A 26393-nucleotide genomic window follows, 5' to 3' on the forward strand; every position below is an offset into this window, starting at 1 on the left:
ATACCCCTTAGGCTTGCTTACCTAGGTCTAGAAATTGGAAATGATTACTCAGTTTGCATATTTGATTTTATAGTCAACACAAAGACCATTAATGGGTGTGTTTACAGCTTGATTCTAGGAAAAAATAGGGAGCTTTAATGTAAGTACATTAAGCCAATTCTTTCATTGCTTGGGGATACATATAAAGAATCCCATACATATAAAGAATATAAGCATATTCATATTACATGGTAAGCCATGCTATAGTTTCCTAGTTAATGCCAAGCATTATGTATGAGCCGAAGTGGCGCAGTGGTTAGGGTGCAGTACTGCAGGCCACTTCAGCTGACTGTTATCTGCAGTTCAGCGGTTCTAATCTCACTGGCTCAAGGTTGACTCAGCCTTCCATCCTTCCGAGGTGGGTGAAATGAGGACCCAGATTGTGGGGGCGATATGCTGACTCTGTAAACCGCTTAGAGAGGGCTGAGAGCCCTATGAAGCGGTATATAAGTCTAACTGCTATTGCTAACTGCTATTGTATGCATTTGGACACACCTGAGTAAGAATGGATTAAAATACAGGGAGATAAATGCAACATATAACCAATGTTAGCTCTATGTTTATCACTGATACAGGTGGTCACTAAGCTTGGCATTATGTAAGAATAAGGATGCATATTTAATCAACTGTTAACACCACATGCATCTATTCAGATACAGGGACGGGATGTAGGAGTGATGGAGCAAAATGCTGTTCCTGTTTTGCCTATAAATATATGGGAAGTCTGTTTTTGAAACAAAAGGGCTTAGAGTGAGGATTAGATTTCAGTTACTTTATACATGGTGCTTCTGTTGCAGCAGATTGTGGTTTGTAATCTACTTACGAAAGAGCAGGACTTGAGACCACGAAAGTGAGAGAAACGGGTTTATTGGATGCATCAGGTTCAGCGTCTGAACTGAACTGAGCTCTGCCCAGGATCCTACTTTTATGCCGTGTCAGCAGCTTTTACCTCTGTTCTATCTCTCACTTCCTGTGCCCCCACTTTACAGGGTCTTGCCACACTGTTCAGCCCTATTTGTAATACTTATGAGGAAGTTGGGGAGAAGAGTTCACTGCAGCTAAAATTCAACTTTGGGACTCCAGGGCACTAGAATGAAAAGCCAAACTAAAATGAATTTATAAGGTCCATTCTATTAAGACCACCTAACCTGGCCAGCCACTGGTGGGTTTCCCTGTGCAATTCCTGCTGCATCACTTCAAATGTAGCCTAAAACAGTGTTTCTCAACCTTGGCAACTTGAAGATGTCCGGACTTCAACTCCCAGAGTTCCCCAGCCAGCATTCGCTGGCTGGGGAATTCTGGGAGTTGAAGTCCAGACATCTTCAAGTTGCCAAGGTTGAGAAACACTGGCCTAAAACACTAGGAACCAAATTTTTTCTCATGTTGCTTTTCTAATCCAGCAAGCCATTGCAAAGATTAGATCTATCACCTATACATTTCTCACCTATGATTAAAAATAAGTTGTGCATCAATAAAATGCATCCATCCGTAATGTATTTTGGACAAAACCTCATTTGACATGATTTTTTTTTGTCATACTAGAACAAATACTAGCTCTTGTCACTCCATCCCACTTGATTGATAATATAAGCATGCATTACTCCTATTGTGTTCAAATTTAGTGGCATTCAACTTCATGTTTCTAAAGAGAAGACCTGAGACCCTACTGGGTTTTGTCCCCGATCTCCAACCACAGCGACCAGTCTTTAGATTTGTCCACCAAGAAACCTCCTGTGGTTTCTACAGGTACAATCTTGTGGCCCCTGGCATTCTGTTTCCCATTTGGGAATGAGGGTGAGAGGGAAGAAGTCTTTATAAGGCCCTACACACATAGCTCAAGTCCATTTTAGGCAGGGCCTTCAGTATGAGGAAGAGTAGGAGCCATCAAGGCAGTGGTGGGATTCAAATAATTTAACAACCGGTTCTCTGCCCTAATGATTTCTTCCAACAGTTCACCAAACTGTTCAGAAGGTTACCAACCAGCTCTCCCGAAGTAGTGCGAACTGGCTGAATCCCACCACTGGATCAAGGAAATGGCTATCCACTATCAAACTGTTCCTCTCTATGTTCTTTCTAAACATGGTTCCCCATATTCATTCCTTTAAATGCACTACCCGCAGTCTTCTAAGGCAGCAGAAAACTATTAAGTCACAGCCCTTTGGGCATCGAAGAATTCTGTTATAGCCCTGGTCAATATTTCAGTTCTCCAGAATAAACATATCCAGTTCAAACTTGAGTAAACCAAACCAAACTGCCGATCTATTATCCCTTCTGTTTACTCAATAGTCCCTTAAATAAACAGGTAGACTATATCAGATGTGTTCCACATTTATGTTGTGGAGTGATAAAACACTGACAAAATTCTAGCCCAACGAAGCTGTGAACAGCGCCCGATCTCCTCTGCAGCGTCCTAAAAATAGGCTATGCCAGAGGTCCATCAAGAAATGGATCCTTCCTTCTCTTTGCCCTAAGAAAGCTAAAGAACTCTCCAAGGGGGAGTGGCTGCTCCAGCTTGGCACCCAGTCCTCCCACTGATGTCACTGTCTTCAGTTCAATAAAAAGACCTAAGGACAGGGAGTGAGGACCACTCCCAGGGATTCCGGCGCCTCGCGGCCAAAATCTTGCTTCTCCTGCTCTTTCCTTCCAGCTTCCTCAGTCATGGTGGGTTTACAAGTTCTGCTTAGCTAATGACTTAATGTAACGTTATATTTTCCAAGGTTGTGCTAGTTGTAATAAGGCAGTCCAGAAACCAATTCAGTGGGATTCTTAATGGGGCAATGCCCAACAAAATCAGGCTGGATAGATGTGTAACATGCAAAGTGTGTCTACACTACAGTTACATTTATGTATTGGGGTGATTTATGTATTGATTCATTCATTAGCTTGCACATTTCCCACAACCTTATAGCAAGTTGCTATTAATAACTCAGCTATATTGAAATTATTGTCCGCAGGAATCCCAGTGAATCATCATAGAAGGAAGTTATTTTATATAGAGCTGAAAGATAAATCTTTATCTAAAAGATACAGTGCATGGCTGCACAAAAGTAAATCTCATTTAATGAAATGGGACTTATTGCTACAATAAGTGCAAGTTTGTGCTTCCCTAAAACTACTTTCAAAAGTAGCAATTTGTTTGATTTGTAATATGTATCATACCATATTGATATTACTTTTCCATGTTTCTCACTACATATGGAAAGATATAACACTGATCCTTTTGTCATTAGTAAAATAGGCATCCTTGGCCTAGTACTTCTTGAATGTAGCCATTAGCTATAGGATATGTATAGTTTTTGTCTGTCAGTGCAATTTTTTCCAACAATACTAGTATTTTCCTCTTTTTTTCCTCCCCTCCTTGTTGCCAAATGCAGTCTTTCAGTGCCGATCAAATTGCTGGTAAGTGGAACATCATTGAATATTATTGCAATTTAATATTGTGATAACAAATGCTGCATGCTCATTGGTTTATGGATGTATTATTTCATTAGCAGTTTAGTGGCATCTCAGGTGTTGTAAGAGGAAAACTGACCTTTTCTTTGCATCTTGGAAAGATGTTTCGTGGAGCAAGCAGGATGCTATGAATTCCAAAAAGTATTTTGTTATATGATTGATTTTTTCCTAACAGATCGAATTCTCCAAGGATCAACAGGAGGGTGAGTTCTCAGGAAAAATGCATAAACACAGGCAGAAGCATTTTCACATAAAGTACTATTAGAAAGTGTGCATTGGTATAAATAGGGATATTTTATTGGTTTGGATTCAATTACAGAGATAGATAGATAGATAGATAGATAGATAGATAGAGAGAGAGAGAGAGAGAGAGAGAGAGAGAGAGAGAGAGAGATAGATAGATAGATAGATAGATAGATAGATAGATAGATAGATAGATAGATAGATAGATAGATAGATAGATATAGATATATATCTACTAAATATATGAAAAATGTACTATACGTAATTTCTTGTGAATATTTAGAACAGAACAATGTGTAATCATGGAGAAAAAGTATAACTTCCCTCCATCTAATTTTTAAGATATAACATGAATTTTCATAAATAAGGACTGGTTTGGAGTGCTTTTTTCATTCATGTAGCAGAACTGTTGCAAAATTTCCTAATTCTGGTAATTCTTTTTCTCAAAATAACAATTTTGTTCTGTTTTATAAAACATTTGATTTAAAGCTTAATCACTAGCTCTAGAGCAGATTTATATCAATTCAGGTATATAATATTCAGTCAAAAGCAAAACATCTTTTTTTTTAACCATTAATGCTGGCATCCTAAGTTTTTGCCCAAACAGGTACCCTTTCAATGTAATATTGCAACATTACTCTTCCATCAAATGTACCTTTGTATAAATACCCTGCCAAATAAATTGTGTTGCCAAACATAATGCTTAGATTAATAATATTAATATTAATAATAATAATAATAAATGGTTTTCCCATTTTCAATTTAACAGCAACAGGAAACATATATAGATTCATTACTAATTTTTGTATATGATGTATGAAGTCATGTTGTAGTAGTAAAATTAATGATTTACCTTTATTTTATCTTAATATGCCTTTATTATAATTAATATACATATGCATTTGCTTCATGTGTAAATTGATGGAAAATCTATATTGCTACAAAATATACTCAGTTTAAAATCTTTCTTTTTAGTTTATTAACATTTACCAGACCAATTTTGTATTAACTTTTAAGTCAATGTCAAGTGAAATATGATGAATTAGAAGGAATTTAGAAACATAATTTAGTAAGTGAGCATTTCTAATAGATTACTATCCCTATTCAGATTACAGTAATATATTATGATCAGCTGCCATTTTTGTAATCAATTTCTTACTTTCAAATAATTATGTGTTAAAACAAATGGAGAAACACTATTTACTTCTAGATCAGTTTTGTTTTTATTGCTGAAAGTTTAGAATTTAGTTCTGTTTCTAAATAACATTAATTCTGTCTCCTGTAAAAATAATATTTTAACTTCATGGAGTCTAAGATTCATGGAGAGTAAAGGGAGAATAATCTCTGCTACAATATCTGTGTGTAAAGCAGAGCAAAAACATTGGACAAATATTTTATGAATAGCCACCTGTTTTGCTGTGATGATTATTCTGGTATCGAACTACAGCAATAGCAAAAACATTTTTAAAGTTTAAGAATATGCTTAAACATCATTTATTCTGCCTACTGTACAGTAACTACTTGCAGATGTTTTCAAGTTTCTTTCTCAATATATATGTTTACTAGATATTGTTAATAATATTGTAGTGATGTTTACATTTGCTAGACAGAGAGATAATGGTGATTAGATTTTCCAATGATGATAATGAGGGTTGTTCTGTTCTTGGTATCCAGCGAATAACTACTGTATAAACCTTGAAGTATGTAGCAGCTTTCCTTCTACATCTCTAAAAGGCCAACATTTTATAAGCTGTAAGAAGAGAGGATCTGGAAACAGGAGACTTCATAGGGCCCACACATCAGATAGTGATGGGATTAATATCAAATATATTGAGTTACAGTCTAGGGGGCCATATGTCCTGTCTTACCAATTTAGAAGAGGGCAAAGAAGCTCCTTTGCAGACTGTAATAAGAAGGGCTGGAGTAAACCCTAAAATAGGACAGCAGCATAAAGCATCTAGCAAAAATTACTGAGGACTGCCTACTTGATTATATACTAATCCAACTGAATCAATATTAATTCTATACCTTTGTTTCACTGATTCTTTCTATTTTCACTATCAATATTCAGTTTTTTTTTCCAGCTGGCAGTTGTATGACAAGCCATTATCTGTTCGAATAATTGAATGAGTTATCCCGCAATAGATAACTGGGAAGACTCTGGTCTTTTCATTGGATTACGAAATTCATGGGAGAAGCTGCTTCAAACATATGTGGGAGGGTTAGAGGCCTGGCCATGGCCACACCTATTTTTCTGGAATCCAGTTCAGAAGTTATCTACTTTAGAAAAAGGAGGTGGGGAAATGAGTAGTCTCCTAGGAATCAGGTGTCAGAGCCAAATGTGGCTTTGGCAATGCAGCTGCTGCACAAAGTTCTCACATCTCTAACAGATAATATCCACATTGGGAAACAAACAGGGTTTAGATTTGTGAATGATAAGGATATACTCATACCTCATATTATTTTGTCTCCATTATATCAATAATTCCTTCCTTCCTTCCTTCCTTCCTTCCTTCCCTTCCTTCCCGAAGACACATGTGATTTAGAAAGTATTTTAATATATTTCTATTTAAATGTCTAATAAATATATGCCCCATTGCAGTTGAAAATCATTGGCAAATCTGAATAGAAGTACTTGATGAGAGTTGCTGATCACACAGTTGCATTTAAAGGCTTGGAAACCAGTTTTGCTATTAGTATGTTATGTGGGATCATTGGCTGAGCCCACATAACATACTAATAGCAAAACTGGTTTCCAAGCCTTTAAATGCAACTGTGTGATCAGCAACTCTCATCAAGTACTTCTATTCAGATTTGCCATTTACCATGTCATTCAGAATTGGAGCAGACACAAATTATTTTACATTTTAACATGGTTTACGGTTTACGGTTTACTAGGATTTTTATGCCGCCCACTCTCGAGAGACTCAGGGTGGCTTACAGATAAAAACAGGGAGGGGGAACATATAAAAATTAAAAAGAACAGACATTAAAATTGCACAACATTCATACAGCTTAGAGTGGGGCTGGATAAATCAACAGCCCCAGGCCTGCCGGAACAGCCAGGTCTTAATCGCTTTACGGAAGGCCGGAAGAGTAGTAAGGGTCCGGATCTCCACGGGGAGATCGTTCCATAGGGCCGGAGCAGCAACATGGAAGCATTCTAATGTTTGAAGACCGTAGCAGGAATGGGAATTATATTCAGTTTTACAGTGAATTTACAAAAACGTTAGCTAATTTGAAAAATAATGTATATGCAACAATGACATGGTTAATACAGTATATTATTATTATTCCAAAAATCAAATACTGTACAGGCAATCCGCGACTTACAATCATTCACTTAATGATCGTTTGAAGTTACAGTGGTGCTAAAAAAGTAACACGACTGTTTATCATACTTATGACTGTTTCAGCATCCCTACGGTCACATGATCAAAATTTGGCAACAGGCATGTATTTATGACTGTCCCAGCGTCCTAAGGGCCATGTGATCTCTTTTTGCGAAGTTCTGACCAGCAAAATCAATGATCAATGAATAATTTAACAACGGCAGTGATTCACTTAACAACTGTGACAAGAAAGGTCATAAAGTGGGCCAAAACTTAGCAGTAGAAGTTTTGGGCTCAACTGTGATTGTAAGTTGAGGACCAGCTGCACCCACTTTACTAATCTAGAAATGATCAAACTGAACCTCAGGAAGTTTATCATTAGGACAAGTGAATTTAACACAAAGCGATCGCTGAAATATCATAAACCTGATAAAGTTGTTGATGATATTGACAGGAACTTAGTTGATGCTTAGTTGATGGAGAAATGACTCCTGGGTTACTAATAATTGTGTTCCAATCATGGATCATCTATGGATTTCGTTTCATTATATATATTATATATTATATATAGGAGATAGAAAAGACAGCATTTTAGATCTTTTTTTAAAAAAATCAATACCAAAAGACGTCAACATAGGAACAACTCTTTGTAGAGCGAATACTTCTCAGAAATATTCATGAATCAAATCCTGAATGCTCTTTTTGACATTTTGTTCTAAAATTTAGCTCTCACATATTAATTACGTGAGTACACAGCATTTCCACACCAAGGCACAGTTTGCCACTGAGCTCAAAGCTTTATAGTTGCATTGGTCTAAAAATATCAAATACCTATTAATAAGGCAATATAAGTAGTGCTTAATTAATTTAAGCAATTGAGGTTCTATGTGGAATTACTTAAATATTGTTTTATGACCTCAAAAGGACTCCAAATCACAGAATTGCTTATAGAGAGCAGCAAGGAAAACAGAAGGATTAATATAGATTATCATGGATATACTATTGTTTAATGTTTTACTGGAAATATGAGTTCAATCATCCAACCCATTTTTCTTGAAAATGACAATGAGCTTATCATTTTCTTGTCTCAGCTAAGAGACTTCTTTAGCTCCTAAAGGGGTGGAAAGGGAAAAGGGAGGGGAGAGAGAGAGAGAATAGGAAAAAATACCACACAAAACAAAACATTAAAATTGCAAGTAAAATTCTTGAAATATGATGTCATTGGATGTGGTGGAAGAGAATCTGGATTATTTTTTTAAAAAAAAGTACTGCTTATAGCTACTTTATGGATTCAATGTTTGCTTCTAGTAACTGCAATATTCTGTTCTCTGTAGACTTCAAGGAGGCATTCCTCCTGTTTGACAGGACCGGAGAAAGCAAAATCACTCTGAGCCAGGTTGGAGATGTCATCCGCGCTCTTGGACAGAACCCAACTAATTCTGAAATCAAGAAGATCCTGGGCAACCCCAGCAATGAGGGTAAATCTTTGTGATCCACCCTGATAAAAATATATCCTCCCAACATTTTTCCCATTAAATGAATGTCACACAGTGTTGGATTTTTACATACTTACATTATCATTTAAACAATACACACACGATTTTCTTATTAATGATATTTATGCCGAAGGACATACAAATTGCTGTAATTCTTTTAACTAAGCAAGTCTACACCCCACCTTCAATCATCACTAAGTGAGCATTATCCAGCTAGGTTTGCATCCTTTTAATTTCCATACCTTTAATGACGAAGAGTGAATCATCTGACAAAGGTGGAGGCTGAAGATACAAGATATCGTTGCCTTTGTTAGAATAATTAGGTCAGGGCTTGAGCAATAGTTGAGTAGAAGATTAACTAACAATCTTCTGCATTTTGTTTCGAGTCCCAAGAAGTTACAAAGGTAACATTCTTATATTTGTGTAAGCTGCCTTGAGTCGCCATGAGCGAGTAGGTGGCTATATAAATTTTCTAAAATGAATAAACAAACAAACATAAAAGAATTAATTTTCAAAAGCAGGACACTGAATTATTAACACAATTAAAGAAGAATCTCACTATGGAAGAGTCAGTGACATAGCAGAAGCTATGGTTTTACCTGCTTGACAATGTTGCACATATATACAAAAAGAAAATGCATAGTCCCAGCACCGACCTGCTGAATACATACATATTCATCAAATAAAATACCTGTACTTGTTCTATATAACTCCTCTCTGCAGTGTATTTCAATAAGCTTGCATATCCTCTGTGCTTGCAATGCAATTGTTATCTATTTTATTTACCTGGAAACAGAGCTGTGGGTGACAGCCATGAAATTAAGAATTTGGGTGGGGGGGAATAACCTACTTTAATTGAGTGCAAATTTGTCTTCTTCCTGTGAAAGTAGCTTTCTGAGGTGACAGCCACAGCCACGAGCAAATACTTAGATGTTTCTCTTTCTCCAAGAGCGTTGGCGTTCTGAATTGAATTAATTTTCAAAAGCAGGATAATACCGCTGCCGGTGGGACTAATCTACTGTAAATCTCTACTTGGTACTTCATAAGAAAAGTTCCAGACATATCATAAAATGCACTTACCAACCCACGTTGTTCCTCTGCAGAGATGAATGCAAAGAAAATTGGGTTTGAAGAATTCCTGCCCATGTTGCAGGCAGCTGCCAATAATAAAGAACAAGGTAGCTTTGAAGACTTCGTTGAAGGCCTTCGTGTCTTTGACAAAGAGGGCAATGGAACAGTCATGGGGGCTGAACTTCGCCATGTCCTCGCCACTCTTGGTAAGTGCTGGGAGATGAATTATACGTAAGAGAACTGTACATGAATTTCATTGGAAATTAAACATCCTAGCTTTCATTCAATTAAAAGAAGATCCTAACAGAGTCAAGAGCAGAATAAAAATAAAGAGTTCCCTAATGAAACGTAAGACTAATAGGGGAAAAAAAGAAATTAAACTGACCGTACAATTTTAATCTAAGGGTTTATTTATATAACAAGTTGAAAAAAAATCAGCAAGGAAGTAGAGAATGGAGGGACGAAGGAATGGAAAGGAGTGAAGGGTGGAAGAGACAGGAAGAGAAGGAGAGATAATAGGAGAGGAAGAAGTGTGGAGGAGAGGTAAGGGAAGAAGAAAGAGGTAAGGAAAGGTGGGTGGAAGGGAGAGAAAAAGAACAAGAGGAGGGAGGAAGAGAAAGAAAGAGGAGAGCGGGTTGGAAGGAGAAGAAAGAGGGTAGAAGTAGGGGAGAGGTAAGGGAAGGAAGAAGGGGATGGAGAGGAGGAAGGAAGGAAGTAGAGAAGGAAGGGAGGGAGAAAAGAAAAGAAAGAGAAAACAAGGTGGTGTCTTAGCAGGTGCGAAGGATGGTAAACAAAGCATTTTAAACTGTACCTTATAACCTTTCAAATGGAATAATAATAATATAAGAATGGCAAAGAAAAAGAATAATTATGTGAATGTATATCCATAACTGTATGTAAGAGAATAAATGACAGTAAAAATATTTAGCATAATATAGGTAAATAATATTTGGTCATAAGCAGCTAAGTTTAAATAAATTAAGAAATGTACATAAAAATGGATAACGAATAACGAGATTATTAACGAAAGATAGAAATGTATAGTAGGGAAAACACTAACTGCAAAGAAACCAATTCGGAACTGCGGGATGATATACGATGGAACTTATTGTTCCTATGTTGTTTTTAAGTTATGTGTTTGTTTTTGTTGATGTGCTTATGTGTTTAAAATAAAAAAATTTTAAATATTAAAAAAAATTATAAATATTTTTTAAAAATCAGGGTGTATCATTGTATGTGACAAAGACCTTGAGAAACAGGGTGAAAAGATGCTGCTAAGGCAGTGGTTCCCAAACTTGGCAACTTTAAGACTTGTGGACTTCAACTCCCAGAATTCTCCAGCCAGCAGAGCTCTGCTGGCTGGAGAATTCTGGGAGTTGAAGTCCACAAGTCTTAAAGTTGCCAAGTTTGGGAACCACTGTGCTAAGGGAACAATCAGATAAAAGAGGGCATAGTCCACAGAGACATAAGGGTGAAGAAAAAAGCTCAGAATGGACCCTCCACCCACCCAACTTCTCAGGCTGTAAAGGAGATCCTGGGAGATTTGTACTTTCAGACTTGCAAGATTGTGTTAATGTGGATTTCTACATTAGAATTAGCTCATCGAGTCATGTCTCTGATCTGGTATGCCTCGAACGACTGCCAGAGAGTTGTCTGAAACATTTCCAAGACTGGATCATAACAAAACCCATTCCCCTCCCCTAAATTAAATAAAGAGGGCTAACATTTATAAGAGCCGAGGTGGCGCAGTGGTTAGGGTGCAGTACTGCAGGCCACTTCAGCTGACTGTTATCTGCAGTTCAGCGGTTCTAATCTCACCGGCTCAAGGTTGACTCAGCCTTCCATCCTTCCGAGGTGGGTGAAATGAGGACCCAGACTGTGGGGGCAATAATGCTGACTCTGTAAACCGCTTAGAGAGGGCTGAAAGCCCTATGAAGCGTTATATAAGTCTAACTGCTATTGCTATTGCTAACATTTCCCTCTCAGCATGTGGATGTGGAAGGGCAAAGATATGAGAGGCAAACATGGGTCATCTCTAGGCATGCATTTTCTATGAATTTATCTTTTCTGTTTTCTTCTCACAATCCACATCTAGAGGCAATAACCCTAAGTAGGCTGCTGTGGAAATGAATAAACAACACACCCTATTTTGGTAATGCCAAACATACAAATTCCAACAGTTACCAAAAAATCTGGGATACCCACTCTGTCCAGACGTTCATGAAAAAAAAATGGGATAGTTGCAATTTTTGCCTGTCATTTGCTGCTGGGGAAACCATTCGCCCGGGAGAACAGTAGACTGGTGCAAAAATATCACCATTTGATTAATGTCCAGGCATGAAGAACCAGGTCCACATGTGAAGGTTCAAATTATCTGATTTATTGCTCAAAGCCGATGCCCGAGAATCTTCTCAACTAACGCTCAGCACCTGGTTAGATTTAGATAAGGGTCAAAGACAGTCGAAGGGGAGGTAGTACATTGTTCACTTGTGGCTATCTAATGACTGCCTGTCCTTTTCCTGTATCAACTATTATTTTCAATGAGGGGGAAAAAGACATTTGCTTAGAGTTTTGTGAAAACAGATTCACTACACAAGCACTTGTAATTGCCTTAGGGATACAAATGGAATTGATTTCTGAGTTATTTCGGAAGAGGCCAACATAATTAGAATGCGGCTGTTGGAGAACTTAGTTCCCAACCTTGTGTGTGTCTGTGTGTGTGTGTGTGTGTGTGCGCGCGCGCGCACGCACTTGGTTTAAATGTAGTATAATATCTCTAAATCAGTGTTTCTCAACCTTGTAAGCATTTTGTAAGCATTCTAGATCAGTGTTTCTCAACCTTGGCAACTTGAAGATGTCTGGACTTCAACTCCCAGAATTCCCCAGCCAGCGAATGCTGGCTGGGGAATTCTGGGAGTTGAAGTCCGGACATCTTCAAGTTGCAAAGTTGAGAAACACTGCTCTAAATTGAGGCTAACTCACAGTATGGCTATCATTTCCCTAAACAAGGACCTCAAATTACTCCAATAATTGCTGAAGGGGACAATGATTTGGAATTGGCCTGGTCAAAAGTATATCAATGTCCCCATTATGAAAATGGTAACTCAGTTTGGAGTAAGGAGTATAAGGCCTATTTTTTTTTAAAGAAGAATTCTGATCTTCAATTGTTCCTTTTTTCAGGCAGCACCAGCAGGGCTACCTTCCCATCCTCCCAAGCTTATCAGGGGGCAAAGGTGTGGGCAACAGAGGCAGGGATGGGTGTTACTAGGCAGCCTTCCACCCAGGGAGTAGTGAAGCCATGTAGTTCCTTGAATTTGAAGCAAGGATGAAAACCATTGTTTGCCGCCAACTAATACTTGCTTGAGATTTAATGCAAGCATTTCTCTATTGGTTAACCTTCCAGCTTTACCTCACATGGTCACATCTCCCCATACTTAAACTATCTGGTTGTTTCTTCCTACATAACTCTTCAAGATGGTCTTTACATCACTATAGTGAATGAGGCCATGGTCCATCTAGAGCCCACTGAATTGAAGGATTGAAGGCGGTGGAGAAATATTCAGTAATGATGGCCTTTTAAGACCCCAGTATTAAAAGTCTTACTATTTTATTCCAGGTGCTAACATCAAGCCTGGCTCATTTTATTATACAAGGAACAGAGGAAAGATCATCTACTTACTTATATTCCTTTTGTGAATAAAGGGAAATATATGAGGTTGCAAGCTGGAAGAGAAGCTGTGTTATTAATGCTCGTTTTTTCTGCATGTTTAGGTGAAAAGATGAAGGAAGAAGAAGTAGAAGAACTGATGAAAGGGCAGGAAGACTCCAATGGCTGCATCAACTATGAAGGTAAGGGTAACTAGGCGGAAGATAGATGGATGTGTTTGGAAGAGGCCAGCGAGGCTTCCTGAAGAAATACTTAATTGTTTTCTGCTTTCAAAAAATGGCCTTCCCAAAGTTGTCATGATGTGTTCTATTAGGGCCAGGAGAAATAGATAGTAAAATACACTCAGTGGCTCATCTGTGTGTATTATGTGTGCATGAGAGAGATGAGGACGGAAGGGAAGGGAAGATGATTTTACTTGTGGAGCTGGGCAAAAGAAAGAGGCGAAGCATCTTTTCCAATATAGGTAATACGATCAGAGACATTATAGTATAACTAAAACGGAGTGGAAGAGAGTACAAAGACTTTTAACGTGACTAGCACAGAATGAGAGAAGGAGCTAATAATTTTCATCTTAGTCACTCAGGACAAGCTGAAGGTGGAGACTTTTATTGTTTCTTGTGAATATCTTCATAGTTCAGTTTAAAAATAGATTACCCTTCTCAAGACAAATACAGTATTTATCTATCCCGGTCCCTAAAACGAACAACGTGTATTTAGTATGAGAAAAGCAAAAGCAGGCACCATTTTATTCCCATCATGATGATCGTACTATTTTCTGAGTTAAAAGTACAATATCTTGCTTGCTTGGAGAATTTTTTTGTTTTAATAAATTGCCCTTTATTTGTTTTCTGCTGTAGTGCACTGTGTCAGGGAGATAGAAGCAACTGTAAACATGAAATAGTGACGGTCGGAGGTTGAAAAACATGTTTCGATGTGTCTTTCACAACATTTGACCTTTGCAGATCTTAACAAGCTGCATCGTCATTTTCTGTTTAACTGGTATATTGTTTTTACCTTGACAAGAAAATGCAATGGTAAAGCATTATTCAGCCAATATCACTGAAAGACAAACAAAAACCAGAAAAACGAAACAGCAACTCATTTAATTTTAAATAAAGCTTCTTTATTCTCTGATGGGTTAGAAAAATATGTTTAAAAATCTTTAAAAGTTTTAACAAACTTGAACATAAAGGAGATCCGATACTTCAGAGAGACTTACACTAGATTTTTACTTCCAGTTAAAAAAAATAGCTGAAGATTGACAAGTAGAACTTCTTTTTAAAAGAAAGAATAAGCTTGGTTATGATTAGTCGTGCATTACTTGTTCCTATCTCTGCTTCAGTGTTCTCTGTTCATGATAAATAATATGCTGCCTTTGACTGCTTTTATATACATTTATATTATGTAATGATTGCAAATCAAATGCCTCAGTTGGAATTATCTATTTTGTTATCATATAAGTCCTCGAATGTGTGCTAAACACAGGGTGTTATGATTACATCCACCCTCCAGGCAAACTAATAATACTTGGAGAGACAGGTTTTCTACTGAAGTAAAAATTAGAGACCAAAACAGAGATAAGAAGGAAGCGAGAAGATGTTAAAGTGGGAGAAAAATGGTAGTGAGTCAGTTCTAGATTTACTAGAAAAGATTAGTGTACTATCTTACTTCGTGGTAAGGACTCTTCCTTGTGCATATGAAACACCTCCATACAACTGTATGATTTCTTCACCTGGCACATTGGAAAGCATCCTATCAGTATCATACCAGTCATGTGTTTGCTGGGATCATAGGGAGAAATCTTGAAGCTTCTTCCTTTCAGTTAGAAGGCAATGATCAAACACCATGCAGGTAGAAAAAAAACATAGCTATGGAGACAGGTCAGATTATTGGAAGGATAAAAAATATTAGAGAAGGACAAGTGATTTGGACAAATGCATCAGTGGTGAATTGCTAATATGTTTACTACTGGTTTGGATGCGCTCCCTCATGCATGCAATGCTTCTGTGCATGCGCAAAAGCATACGGGTGGGTGGGCAGAGCCTCCCGCCACCGCTACTACTGGTTTGCCCGTTCCGCGCCGAACCAGGAGCAACCCACCGCTGAAATGCATCAAAAGTTTTCAGTGAATGAGATGAAGATGGACAATGAATGGGGTTGATTGGAACCTATATGAAAAGAGTACCCAGAACACTGGTAATTCTTTTGCTGGCATTTCTATACAAGAATAAGAGCATTCAGATGCCTGGAGAGATGGCTATGATTGTCCTAGCTTTTTTCCCCCTAGACTAAAACAATCCCAAACCCCAAGTTTCATATACCATCATACAGTTTGATAATGGGGATGATCACATGTTTTTTACCTGGGCAGTTTTATTATTCTAAAATATTGTTGGATCATTAATGGAGTGAGCGTTGTTAGTTCAGATTGTTCTGATCCACCTAGTTCAATTAGTTCCTACCACATACCTCCCAACGGCCGATAAGATCTCACAGGTTGGGCCTCCTCTGGGTGCCGTCAACTGGGCAATGCCAGCTGGCGACCCCCCGGGGGAGGGCCTTCTCTGTAGCTGCTCCGGCCCTGTGGAACGATCTACCTGTAGAGATCCGGACCCTTCCCACTCTCTTCTCACTAAAACCTGGCTGTTCCGGCAGGCCTGGGGCTGTTGACCCCATAAATGAGGTCCAACCCCATCTAGGTTTGAGTGTATGGTGTGTTGCTTTTAAATCTGTTTTTCTCTTTCCCCTATATTTTAGTTTTTTACTTTATTCTTGTATTTGTTAGCCCGCCGGAGTCCTACGGGATTGGGCGGCATACAAATGTATTAAATTACAATTAAATTACAATTAATTTTATCATAGATAGCAAAGTAACAACAGCAATTTTATTCATGCGCAGGGGGGAGACAAGGAGGATTCCCAAAGTTTGCCATTGTATATTAAAGAAAGTGATATAACAACCCAAACACATCCCACAGAATCTCAGCACAGAATTCCTAATGAGTAGGGGGAGCATCGAGAAAAATGCAAACCAAGAAAAGCAGAATAGTCAATCCATGCCCATTTTTATCAACGAGACTTCTCTAATGGTATACTAATTCTGTATTATTTTACAGCATTTGTGAAGCACATCATGTCTATCTAAATGGATTTATCAAGACACATAATTTGGTAAGTCCCTTTTCTGAGCATGCTGTTCTTGGATAAGGTGATGGTTTTGGGAGGAAAGGTGTAGTAGAAATGCAACAGGTAAATGAACAGGTCATAAGGTGGCCATAGTGACATTCCACTGATAGTATCAGTGGCGCAGTGGTTAAATGCAGCACTGCAGGCTACTGCTAGATCAGCAGGTCAGCGGTTCAAATCTCACCGGCTCAGGGTTGACTCAGCCTTCCATCCTTCCGAGGTGGGTAAAATGAGGACCCAGATTGTTGGGGGCAATATGCTGACTCTCTGTAAACCGCTTAGAGAGGCCTGAAAGGCCTATGAAGCGGTATATAAGTCCACTGCTATTGCTATTGCTATAGTAGTTCTTAAGTCTCACACAAAATCAAGATGAGGTAAAGTAGCAATAGCAATAGCAGTTAGACTTATATATCGCTTCATAGGGCTTTCAGCCCTCTCTAAGCGGTTTACAGAGTCAGCATATCGCCCCCAACAACAATCCGGGTCCTCATTTCATCCACCTCGGAAGGATGGAAGGCTGAGTCAACCTTGAGCCGGTGAGATTTGAACCGCCGAACTGCAGATAACAGTCAGCTGAAGTGGCCTGCAGTGCTGCACCCTAACCACTGCGCCACCTCGTAGCTTATATTCAGTCTCTAGTATTCTTTTCACTCTGTTCTTTAGCTGAGAATGCTTTCAAAGTGGCTGATAAGTGAGTATAATCTTTATTGCCATTGGACTTAAATACAACAAAATTGATAAGTCAACAAGGATCAAGATATTCTTCTCCCCAGGCTTATAGGCTGAGAGAGACAGCATGAAAGAAAGGATAGGGTGGGAGGGAAATCAAGCATAGGCATCAGTTACCAAATTTATATGAAAATTAGTGGGTTCAGGGAAAGGAAACAATAGAAGATGTTCCTACAGAAGATGTCTCCTCTATTCTTGAAAGAGTGACTGCCAGGCAATGTATACTGTGTTGTGAATACTTCCTATGACACAAATGCTACAACTTTAAACCGTTACACATTTCTTTACTTCATGGACACCTTGGTGATTCCAACCTTATTATAAGGGGCCTTGAACAAGTTGTTATCAACCTCACTTCCTACTGTGAGAGAGGAGCAAAAACCTCTTATTATTTTCTTTACTGTTAAAAATACAAATTTCCTCTTTGTCCTGCCTATAATTATGATTATAACTCATTTTTGCTTTTTAACAGAACAAGATCATCAAGCACTTGAAATCTGTGTATCTAGGAAACCATTGTTCCATTCAGTAATGTCACCCTGGAACTTAAATGGACTATAATTTATGCCTCTCGACCTTCCCTTTTGAAATCATCAGCAAGAAAACCTGCTGAATCCCAAAGTTCTTACACTCGACAAAATTAAACACTTGCCAAGGCAACTGGAAAGGACTTCACCGCCAACTGTCAAGCCCAATAATCTTTTTTTCCATATTGTCTGCCATGGTGGCGGTGTGCATTCTTTTGGGAGGGGAAATCTAATAATACATCCCTGTGGTCAGTGTATGGCTGGAACTTTTCAGTTCTGTAAATCCCAATTAAAACATAATTGAAGTCTTAATTTATTTTCTCTATGTTTTATTCCATACAATAAAGTTTTATGAGAAAAATTATCTTGAATAGTTTGATGAATGCGAATCAAAATGGGATTTCTGGAAGATTTTTTTTTAAATGGTGCGATGGTTTCAATTTCCCATTTGGAAACATTGAATTCTTATCCAAGAATGCCTCTGAAGTATGATCTGCCTTTAGTCTTCAGTCATCATGGAAGGGCAGGTGGCTGTTAACTAAAGAACAGCAATTTCTTTTTAGAATAAGCATGGGTCTGTGTGAGTCACAGAAATGGGAGAGGAAATCACACTAATGGAAACACAATTCCATAGAAAATTGTTCCTACCAATGAGAATTGCAACAATCAGAAACAATAAGATCTGCAAACAACAGAAAAACTGGCAGTATATACATAGACACATTGAATAGCACATTTTAACAGTTTTACCCAGCCATCGGGGGTTTATAAGCTAAACTGCATATCATAAAACAGGTGATCATGAAGTCCACGTTCAAATTCATAATTGGTTGATGAAACATAATTTACAGTTGAGCCACTACTTATTTTCAAATACAGCTGCTCTGTGCATATATGTGTCTGTTGCATTTTAGTATGGCAATGTGTCATACACACTCTGCCAGATAAGTAGCAGAACTGAAGACTCTTGGGTGTTCTCATCAGTGCTTATGACATGAGCACATGTCCCAGCACATTGTTGTGAGAGAACAGAGAGATTATGCTGCTCCTGGAAGCTGCTCTAAAATCTAGTAACTATATATGCACTTGTTCAAATATGCAGCAATATAGATTTGTGAATATTTTAAATATGCCTAAGGTAGATGCCAGTAAATAATCATTTTTCCTTTCCCCTCCAACAAAATTGTCCTTTCATCGTATTTCTTTAGCAATAGCAATAGCAGTTAGACTTATATACCGCTTCATAGGGCTTTCAGCCCTCTCTCAGCGGTTTACAGAGTCAGCATATCACCCCCACAGTCTGGGTCCTCATTTCACCCACCTCAGAAGGATGGAAGGCTGAGTCAACCCTGAGCCGGTGAGATTTGAACCACTGAACTGCAGATAGCAGTCAGCTGAAGTGGCCTGCAGTACTGCCCCCTAACCACTGCGCCACCTCGGCTTCCTTTGTTCCATGTGTGGTAAAACAAAGAGAAATAAAAGCTGAGATTGCACACCACACAAATCTACAATCGTCTTCATGTGATGTGTAAGAATTGGGGGTTAATGGTCCTGGAAGTAACCTGGCTCTAAGCCACAAAATGCTTTATTTTAGGTAGATACGTGTTCAAGATATATTAGCACCTTGATTTGGATTTTGAAGTCTGGAGGGAGCCAGTGGCCAGTCTAGCTTGCAAAGCACTAACGTTACCAAGATGTGCCCATAACTAGTCGTGCCCCTGCATTCCAAATCGGTTACAATGTCTAGGTGGTTTTCAAGGACAGTCCTATGCACAGCGCATTGCAATACTCCAAATGGGAAATGATGTAACCATAAGCAGCCCTTCTGATCTAGGAATGGATCAGTGGTGGGATTCAAATAATTTACCAACCAGTTCTCTGCCCTAATGACCATCTGGGTAGGCGGGGCTCGGTGGTCATGTGATCATGTGGGCGTGGCCAACTCAACGTCACTCAGGTCGATGGGCGCTTCGCCTTAGTTGTTACAATGGTAATAAGGGTTAACCGGAGAGGCAGTTTCTGTAAGCAGGTCAATAAAGATGAGGCTAGAAACAACACCAGAATGTTTCCTTCCTGCCTTCCTTACAGGATTAGCCCTGCAAAGTGGGGAAAAAACAAAAGGAGATTTCTTCCAACAACTGGTTCTCCGAACTGCTTAGAAAGTTACCAACCGGTTTTCCCGAATAGGTGCAAACTGGCTGAATCCCACCACTGGAATGGATGCAACAGTCATATAAGATGAAACTATGCTAAGGCCTTCTTGCTGATGGCTGCCACCTGTTCTTCCAGATATCACGATGTTCTTCCAGAAGACTCTTGGTGATAAGTGTTGTGAAAAGCCCTCACTGAATAGAAATAAACAATTATCAAAAACCAAATGATGAAACTAGAACAGAAAAGGCATGAATATTGAGGCACTGGGGAACATAAGGTATTAGACATGGGGGGTGGGTGGGTTCAAAGACAATAAGACAGTGTTTCTCAACCTTGGCAACTTGAAGATGTCCGGACTTCAACTCCCAGAATTCCCCAGCCAGCGAATGCTGGCTGGGGAATTCTGGGAGTTGAAGTCCAGACATCTTCATGTTGCCAAGGTTGAGAAACCCTGCAATAAGATGTTTATGCAGATCTGTGCAGGTCTAATCAATAGAATAATTAAACAAGACTACATAATGATTGGTGTTCACATGAACTCTGAAAATAACGCTCCTTTCCTCCAACGGGTACATAATAAAACTGCCTTAATTCCCTAGTCAGGAATCAACTTGTTCTCCACCAGTCTTATTTAATATCTCCGTATAAAATGGCCATAACTCAAGTGCTGGCAGGTGCAAGAGGGGTTTGAGAAATGATGATAATCCTTATATGTGAGTCACTAGAGACTGGACAGGCATCCGGTTTCCATGTCTCTCTCTCTGCCATAAGGAGCCCACCCCTGTCCCTATTTATAACCCTGGCAGGTGGGCAAACGGATAGAGATTCATCTCTGCATCTGTCTTTTTCTCAGACAGTCTGCCAACAATTTAAATACTCCATGAGTGGAAGAAAAGGCAAACCTTCTCAAGCTTGCTTGAAATAAAAAAAAAGACACTTGGTTTTATTATCTTCAGACCACTGGTTCCTTCTACAAACAAGGCCGTAGTAGTTTGGTTTAGTTGACTGCCTGAACCCAATCATGGAATTTGATAAAGTATGGAAAGGCTCTCCAATCCCTTTGTGCAGGGGTGAAATTCAGCAGGTTCTGGAGAACCGGTAGTGGAAATTTTGAGTAGTTCAGAGAACCGGCAAATACCACCTCTAGCTGGGCCCAGAGTGTGGTGGGAATAGAGATTTTGCAGGATCCTTCCCCTGGAGTGGGGTGGGAATGGAGATTTTGCAGTATCCATTGTATCTGCATTAAAAGCGCGGTGCTTTAAAATAAAGTTTTATAGTTCTTTTTTTTTTTTACGCCAGCCAGGATCTCTAAGGAGAAATAGAGGGATGATGCCGCTGACACTGATGATTTGCTTGCTTATTTATTTATTAGATTTTTATCCCGCCTTCATTATTTTATAAGTAACTCAAGACATAAATACTACTCCTTCCACTTCCTATTTCCCCCAGAACAAAAACCCTCTGAGTTGGGCTGAGAGAGAATGATTGACCCAAAGGCAACCAGCAGTTTATTCAAAGGATAATGGGATCAGATAATGGATGAGTGATGGGTGCAAATTCTATAGGATAGTACATAATATACAAACATTTGAACCGTTACTATAAACTGTAAATATTATTCAGAAGATTTTACTCCCTAATAATAACTGTTAGATAAAACTTTCTATCATAACAAACTGCTGGTTTGGGATATAAAACTGTCTATTGATAAATAAGGATTATTGCTCTATATTCTGTGCAAATGGATTACTTAAATGCTTTTACATAGTAAAAGCATAGGAAGTTTAAATCACAAAAGGTTAACTGGCCTAAAGTAACTCAGTGAGTTTCCAGGGATGAGGAAGTAGTAAGGGTAGTAGTAAGATGGCTCTCCCAGTCACATTGTTATTATGAGGAGGAAATGGAAAGTGGGAGAAACTATACAGACACGTTGTGATTAGTGCAATTTCAAATAGTGCTACATTCAATTTAGTGAGTGATCCCACGTCGCATTTAATGCAAGCCCAAATTCAAATGGAAACATAGCCCATGTACTGCTGCGAGTGGTGTTGCTGTAAATGCTAAATTGGGAGATGATAGGTTGTAGCTCCACCTTAACTATGAAAGCCAGCTGAGTGACCCTGGGGCAATCATTCATTCTCAGTCCACCAGTGGTGAGATTCACACCTATTCGGGAGAACCGGTTGGTAACTTTCTAAGCAGTTTGGAGAACCAGTTGTTGGAAGAAATATTTTGTTTTTCCCCACTTTACAGGGCTAATCCTGTAAGGAAGGCAGGAAGGAAACATTCTGGTGTTGTTTCTAGCCTCATCTTTATTGCCCTGCTTATAGCAATAGCAGTTAGACTTATATACCACTTCATAGGGCTTTCAGCCCTCTCTAAGCGGTTTACAGAGTCAGCATATCGCCCCCCACAGTCTGGGTCCTCATTTCACCCACCTCGGAAGGATGGAAGGCTGAGTCAACCTTGAGCCGGTGAGATTTGAACCGCTGAACTGCAGATAGCAGTCAGCTGAAGTGGCCTGCAGTACTGCACCCTACCCACTGCGCCACCTTGGCTCTTTTATAGAAACTGCCTCTCCGGTTAACCCTTACTACATTGTAAGAGCTAAGGCGAAGCGCCCATCGACCTGAGTGACGCTGAGTTGGCCACGCCCACACGGTCACATGACCACTAAGTCCCGCCTACCCACCTGGTCATTAGGAAAGAGAACCGATTGTTAAATTATTTGAATCCCACCACTGCAGTCCACCCACCTCATAAGGTTGTTGTGGGGAAAAAATAGGAGGAAGGTGTGTTTAGATAAATTACCCGCCTTAAACTATTTGTAAAAAATGGGATTTAAATAAATTAAACTAAACAAATAAATAAATAAATTGTTGCATTAGAAAAATGGGGAAGAGGAAGGCTCCATGCAAGAAAACCTCAAAAATAGCAGTTAGACTTATATACCGCTTCATAGGGCTTTCAGCCCTCTCTAAGTGGGTTACAGAGCCAGCATATTGCCCCCAACAACAATCCGGGTCCTCATTTTACCCACCTCGGAAGGATGGAAGGCTGAGTCAATCCTGAGCCAGTGAGATTTGAACAGCCGAACTGCAGAACTGCAGTCAGCTGAAGTAGCCTGCAGTGCTGCATTTAACCGCTGCGCCACCTCAGCTCTAAAGAGAGAGAGAGAGAGAGAGAGTGGGTGGGAGAGACAGAAAGAGAAATAATTTTGAAGAACTGTGGCAAAATACAAGAGATTGCAGGTAAGCTTTGGATACGGGTTAACCTCTTTCACTGTTAAACAATAGCTCATTAATAAAGATATTAAAATGTGTGTTTAAAAAATGGCAATTGCCTATTTCCATCAAACTGGGGCCAATTACCCCATTTTTCTCAGAAATATCACTTTGAATAGTGAGAATTTTAACCATATAACAATTTCTTAGGTTTTATTAACCACGCCAGTAAAGATCTACCTGAACAGCTCGTAGCCCCTTAGATTAGAGGTGTCGAACTCAAGGCCCGTGGATCCGGCCCTTGGGGTGCTTAGATATGGCCTGCGAAGTCACCCTGGAAACAGCAAAGGACGGGCCCACGATGCGTCTGCCAGGGAAAACAGATTGCGGGAGGGCAGCTGGTGGCCCTCCGGAGCTCCGTATTCACCGGCAGAGGGTTGCAGGAGGCCATCACAGCTGAAAACGAAGCTCGGAAGCCCATCTTCACTTGCAAAGTGGTCAGGCCAACACAGGCACCCTTGACGTGAATGGCGTTGATCTGGCCATGCCCATCCCGGCGCCCCGAGGTCAAACACAATCCTGACACGGCCCTCAATGAAATCAAGTTTGACATGCCCGCCTTGGATGAAAGATGACCCAATCACCTTGAAAGTACACAAAGGATTTAATCACAGGGACACTACTTGTCCCTGTTCAGGGTGTATGGTTGCAAGATTCTTCACACGCACACATACACACGAACGCACACGCACGCACACACGTGTATAAAACTTATTAAAATGTAAAAATACAAAACTAAGAAACTAATACAAAGAAAAATACAAAAAGTAACAAAAATGAAAAAAGATAATATTCAGTATTAACCTACTTGACTGGATTTATGACATATTGACGTAAGTTAAGCCGAGCAGAAAGCATGGGTTCCTACACAGGACTGGTTCTCACTTACCTTCCCTACCAGTTCACAAATGTGTGTGCGTGCGCACGCCCTCGCTTCGTTCGCACGTGCCCCGTCCAACGCATGCACCCAGTCTTTTGCGCATGGACTTTGCTCAACCCCCCCCCCCGTCACTAAATAGAACAAAATAGAGCCAGGTTGTGGACAGGCTGACTCGCCCACCCAGGCCCATCCGTGATTTCTGCTACCGGTTCGGGTGAACTGGTCCAAACAGGTAGAATGCCACTTCTGTTCCTATAACATGCTTGGTTAAAGTACATTCGGTCAGTTTGTGGTTCAATGTGTCATCTCATTTTAGGTCAAACATAATGTACAAAATTTTAGGCCTAAACTAAAACTTTTTTTTTTTGTTCTAAAGTGCGCTGTGTGTGTGTGTGTGTGTGTGTGTGTGTTTGTGTGTATGTGTTCTTTCTAACATCTTTGTCTTTGGAGGGAATGTGTGTCTTAGGCTTCAATCTTCAATAATTTATAGAGAGATATGTATTCCTTCACTGCCATCTGGTGGTCCACTTGTCTACACTAAAAAAAATCAGAGGCTGCGTGTATGTATACAACATGCTTGCTATGTCTACGTGATCCCAGGTTTATTGAGCTAATTAGAATTAGTAACTACTAGTAAACTAACCACCCTGACTAGGCTGGTACAACAAACTAAAATCCTGAGCATTTTGAGGAAAAAGTTCCAAGCCATAATTTGTTTTAATCCTCTGTTGAGCAAGCCACTGGATGTTTAACCAAAAAACCTGGACTTTTTTCTTTTCCTAGTGTGTTGCCACAAGTGCAGGGTCCGTTTTGTGTAGGAGGTGTTTTTGGTTGATCTATTGGTTGTGACAGAAATTCACCAGCTGAGCCTGACGTCATGGGCTGAGTGACTGGCCCAAAGTCACCCAGTCAATTTCCATTCCTAAAGTGGAATTACAGCTCACTTTTTCCTGGATTCAAGCCTGGTGTCTTATCCATTAGATCAAACAGCTTCTCAAACAGTGTCGTCAACCTGGAGGGACCCTCATTTCAACCCAGAGCTACAAATGTAGAAGAGAATAAAATAGAATAGAATAAAACAGAATTCTTTATTGGACAAATTTAGATTTAGATTTAGTTTATTTGTATGCCGCCCTTCTCCGGGAGGGACTCACGGCGGCGAACAACTCAAAAGGGGAAAAGGGGATACAAACACAATACACATAATTAAAATACACAAGAGTCATACAGCCATACAAGTTGATTGAACAGGTCCCCAACCTGTGGCTGACTAGTGGGCCATGAGGTGTTTGCAACTGGGCTGAGAAAACAGCGTGTGAGCGCATTCCCACGTGCACGAATAGTGTGCGTGTGTGAATGCATGTTTCATTTGTGTGAGCGGCAGGTGTGTGTGGATGGTGCTCGTGCAAATGGAGCTGTGCATGCCCTCCCCTCCCCGCCGGTCCGCAAGGCCAGAAACGATGGGGAATTCTGGTGTAGACAATATACCAAACTAAAATATGGTTGCCAAAATAGTATCAAAATGATGTTGCATGCTTCAGCCGAGGTGGCGCAGTGGTTAAACGCAGCACTGGAGGCTACTTCAGCTGACTGCAGTTCAGCAGTTCGGCTGTTCAAATCTCACCGGCTCAAGGTTGACTCAGCCTTCCATCCCTCCGAGGTGGGTAAAATGAGGACCCGGATTGAATGTATAAGAACGCGTGCTTCCATAATGAAGGTTGTTCAGAACTTGCAATGCTAAGCCATGGGCTCACTTTCTGAACCTGGCTGCCAAAGAAACTTTTCCTGTCTCCTAAGAAGTCTAAAGCCTGTCATTTTCTGCAACTCCATGAGATCCAGCGCCAATACAATTAAAGCAGAATAAAATGTGGATTAAAAATATAAGAATGAAGACATAGAATAACAGGGACAGTTAGAAGTTGCTTAAAGAGATCCAGGGCCAATTCAATTATTTCTGCTTTCCGATTCTCTACGAAAACAACTGGCGCTGGGTGGCTGAGTATTTCCTTCCCACACTCCGCTTGCAATGCTGCACTTTAACTCGGTCTTAGCGTGGGCCAAGGCGCTTTACTCCCCGTAGCAGTATTACTACTCGTCCCTTATTTACGCTGGGCGGATTCCCCTCCCCGAGAGCAACTCCCGGAGCTGCTGCAGAAGGGAAGGCTTGGCGCTGCGCGGCGCGCGTTGCTTTCCGAGAAACGGTCCCCCTTTTGGTCAACTCGAGCTGCAGAGAGGCGCTCGCCCGTTTGGGGGCTCTCCGGGGCTGCTTTCCCAGGCTCGGGACTTGGAGCCAAACGACCGTCATTGCTTCAAGGAAGCAACCCGAAGCAAC

At 39.9% G+C, this 26393-nt stretch overlaps 1 protein-coding gene across 1 annotated transcript in view; it reads left to right on the plus strand.

Annotated features, from left to right (window-relative positions):
- The window catches only part of MYL1 (myosin light chain 1), a 34482-nt gene extending 16515 nt beyond the window's left edge, over positions 1-17967 (plus strand). Inside the window, exons 2-7 of the mRNA XM_032223018.1 lie at positions 3668-3695; positions 8402-8545; positions 9667-9840; positions 13406-13483; positions 16418-16472; positions 17689-17967. Of these exons, the coding sequence (XP_032078909.1) occupies positions 3668-3695; positions 8402-8545; positions 9667-9840; positions 13406-13483; positions 16418-16446 (453 nt within the window). The 3' untranslated portion in view covers positions 16447-16472; positions 17689-17967. The remainder of the gene's footprint in view (positions 1-3667; positions 3696-8401; positions 8546-9666; positions 9841-13405; positions 13484-16417; positions 16473-17688) is intronic.
- The last annotated feature ends 8426 nt before the right edge of the window (positions 17968-26393 follow it).

The sequence above is a fragment of the Thamnophis elegans genome, chromosome 1 (genome assembly GCF_009769535.1).
Source record: "Thamnophis elegans isolate rThaEle1 chromosome 1, rThaEle1.pri, whole genome shotgun sequence".
Lineage (NCBI taxonomy): Eukaryota > Metazoa > Chordata > Lepidosauria > Squamata > Colubridae > Thamnophis > Thamnophis elegans.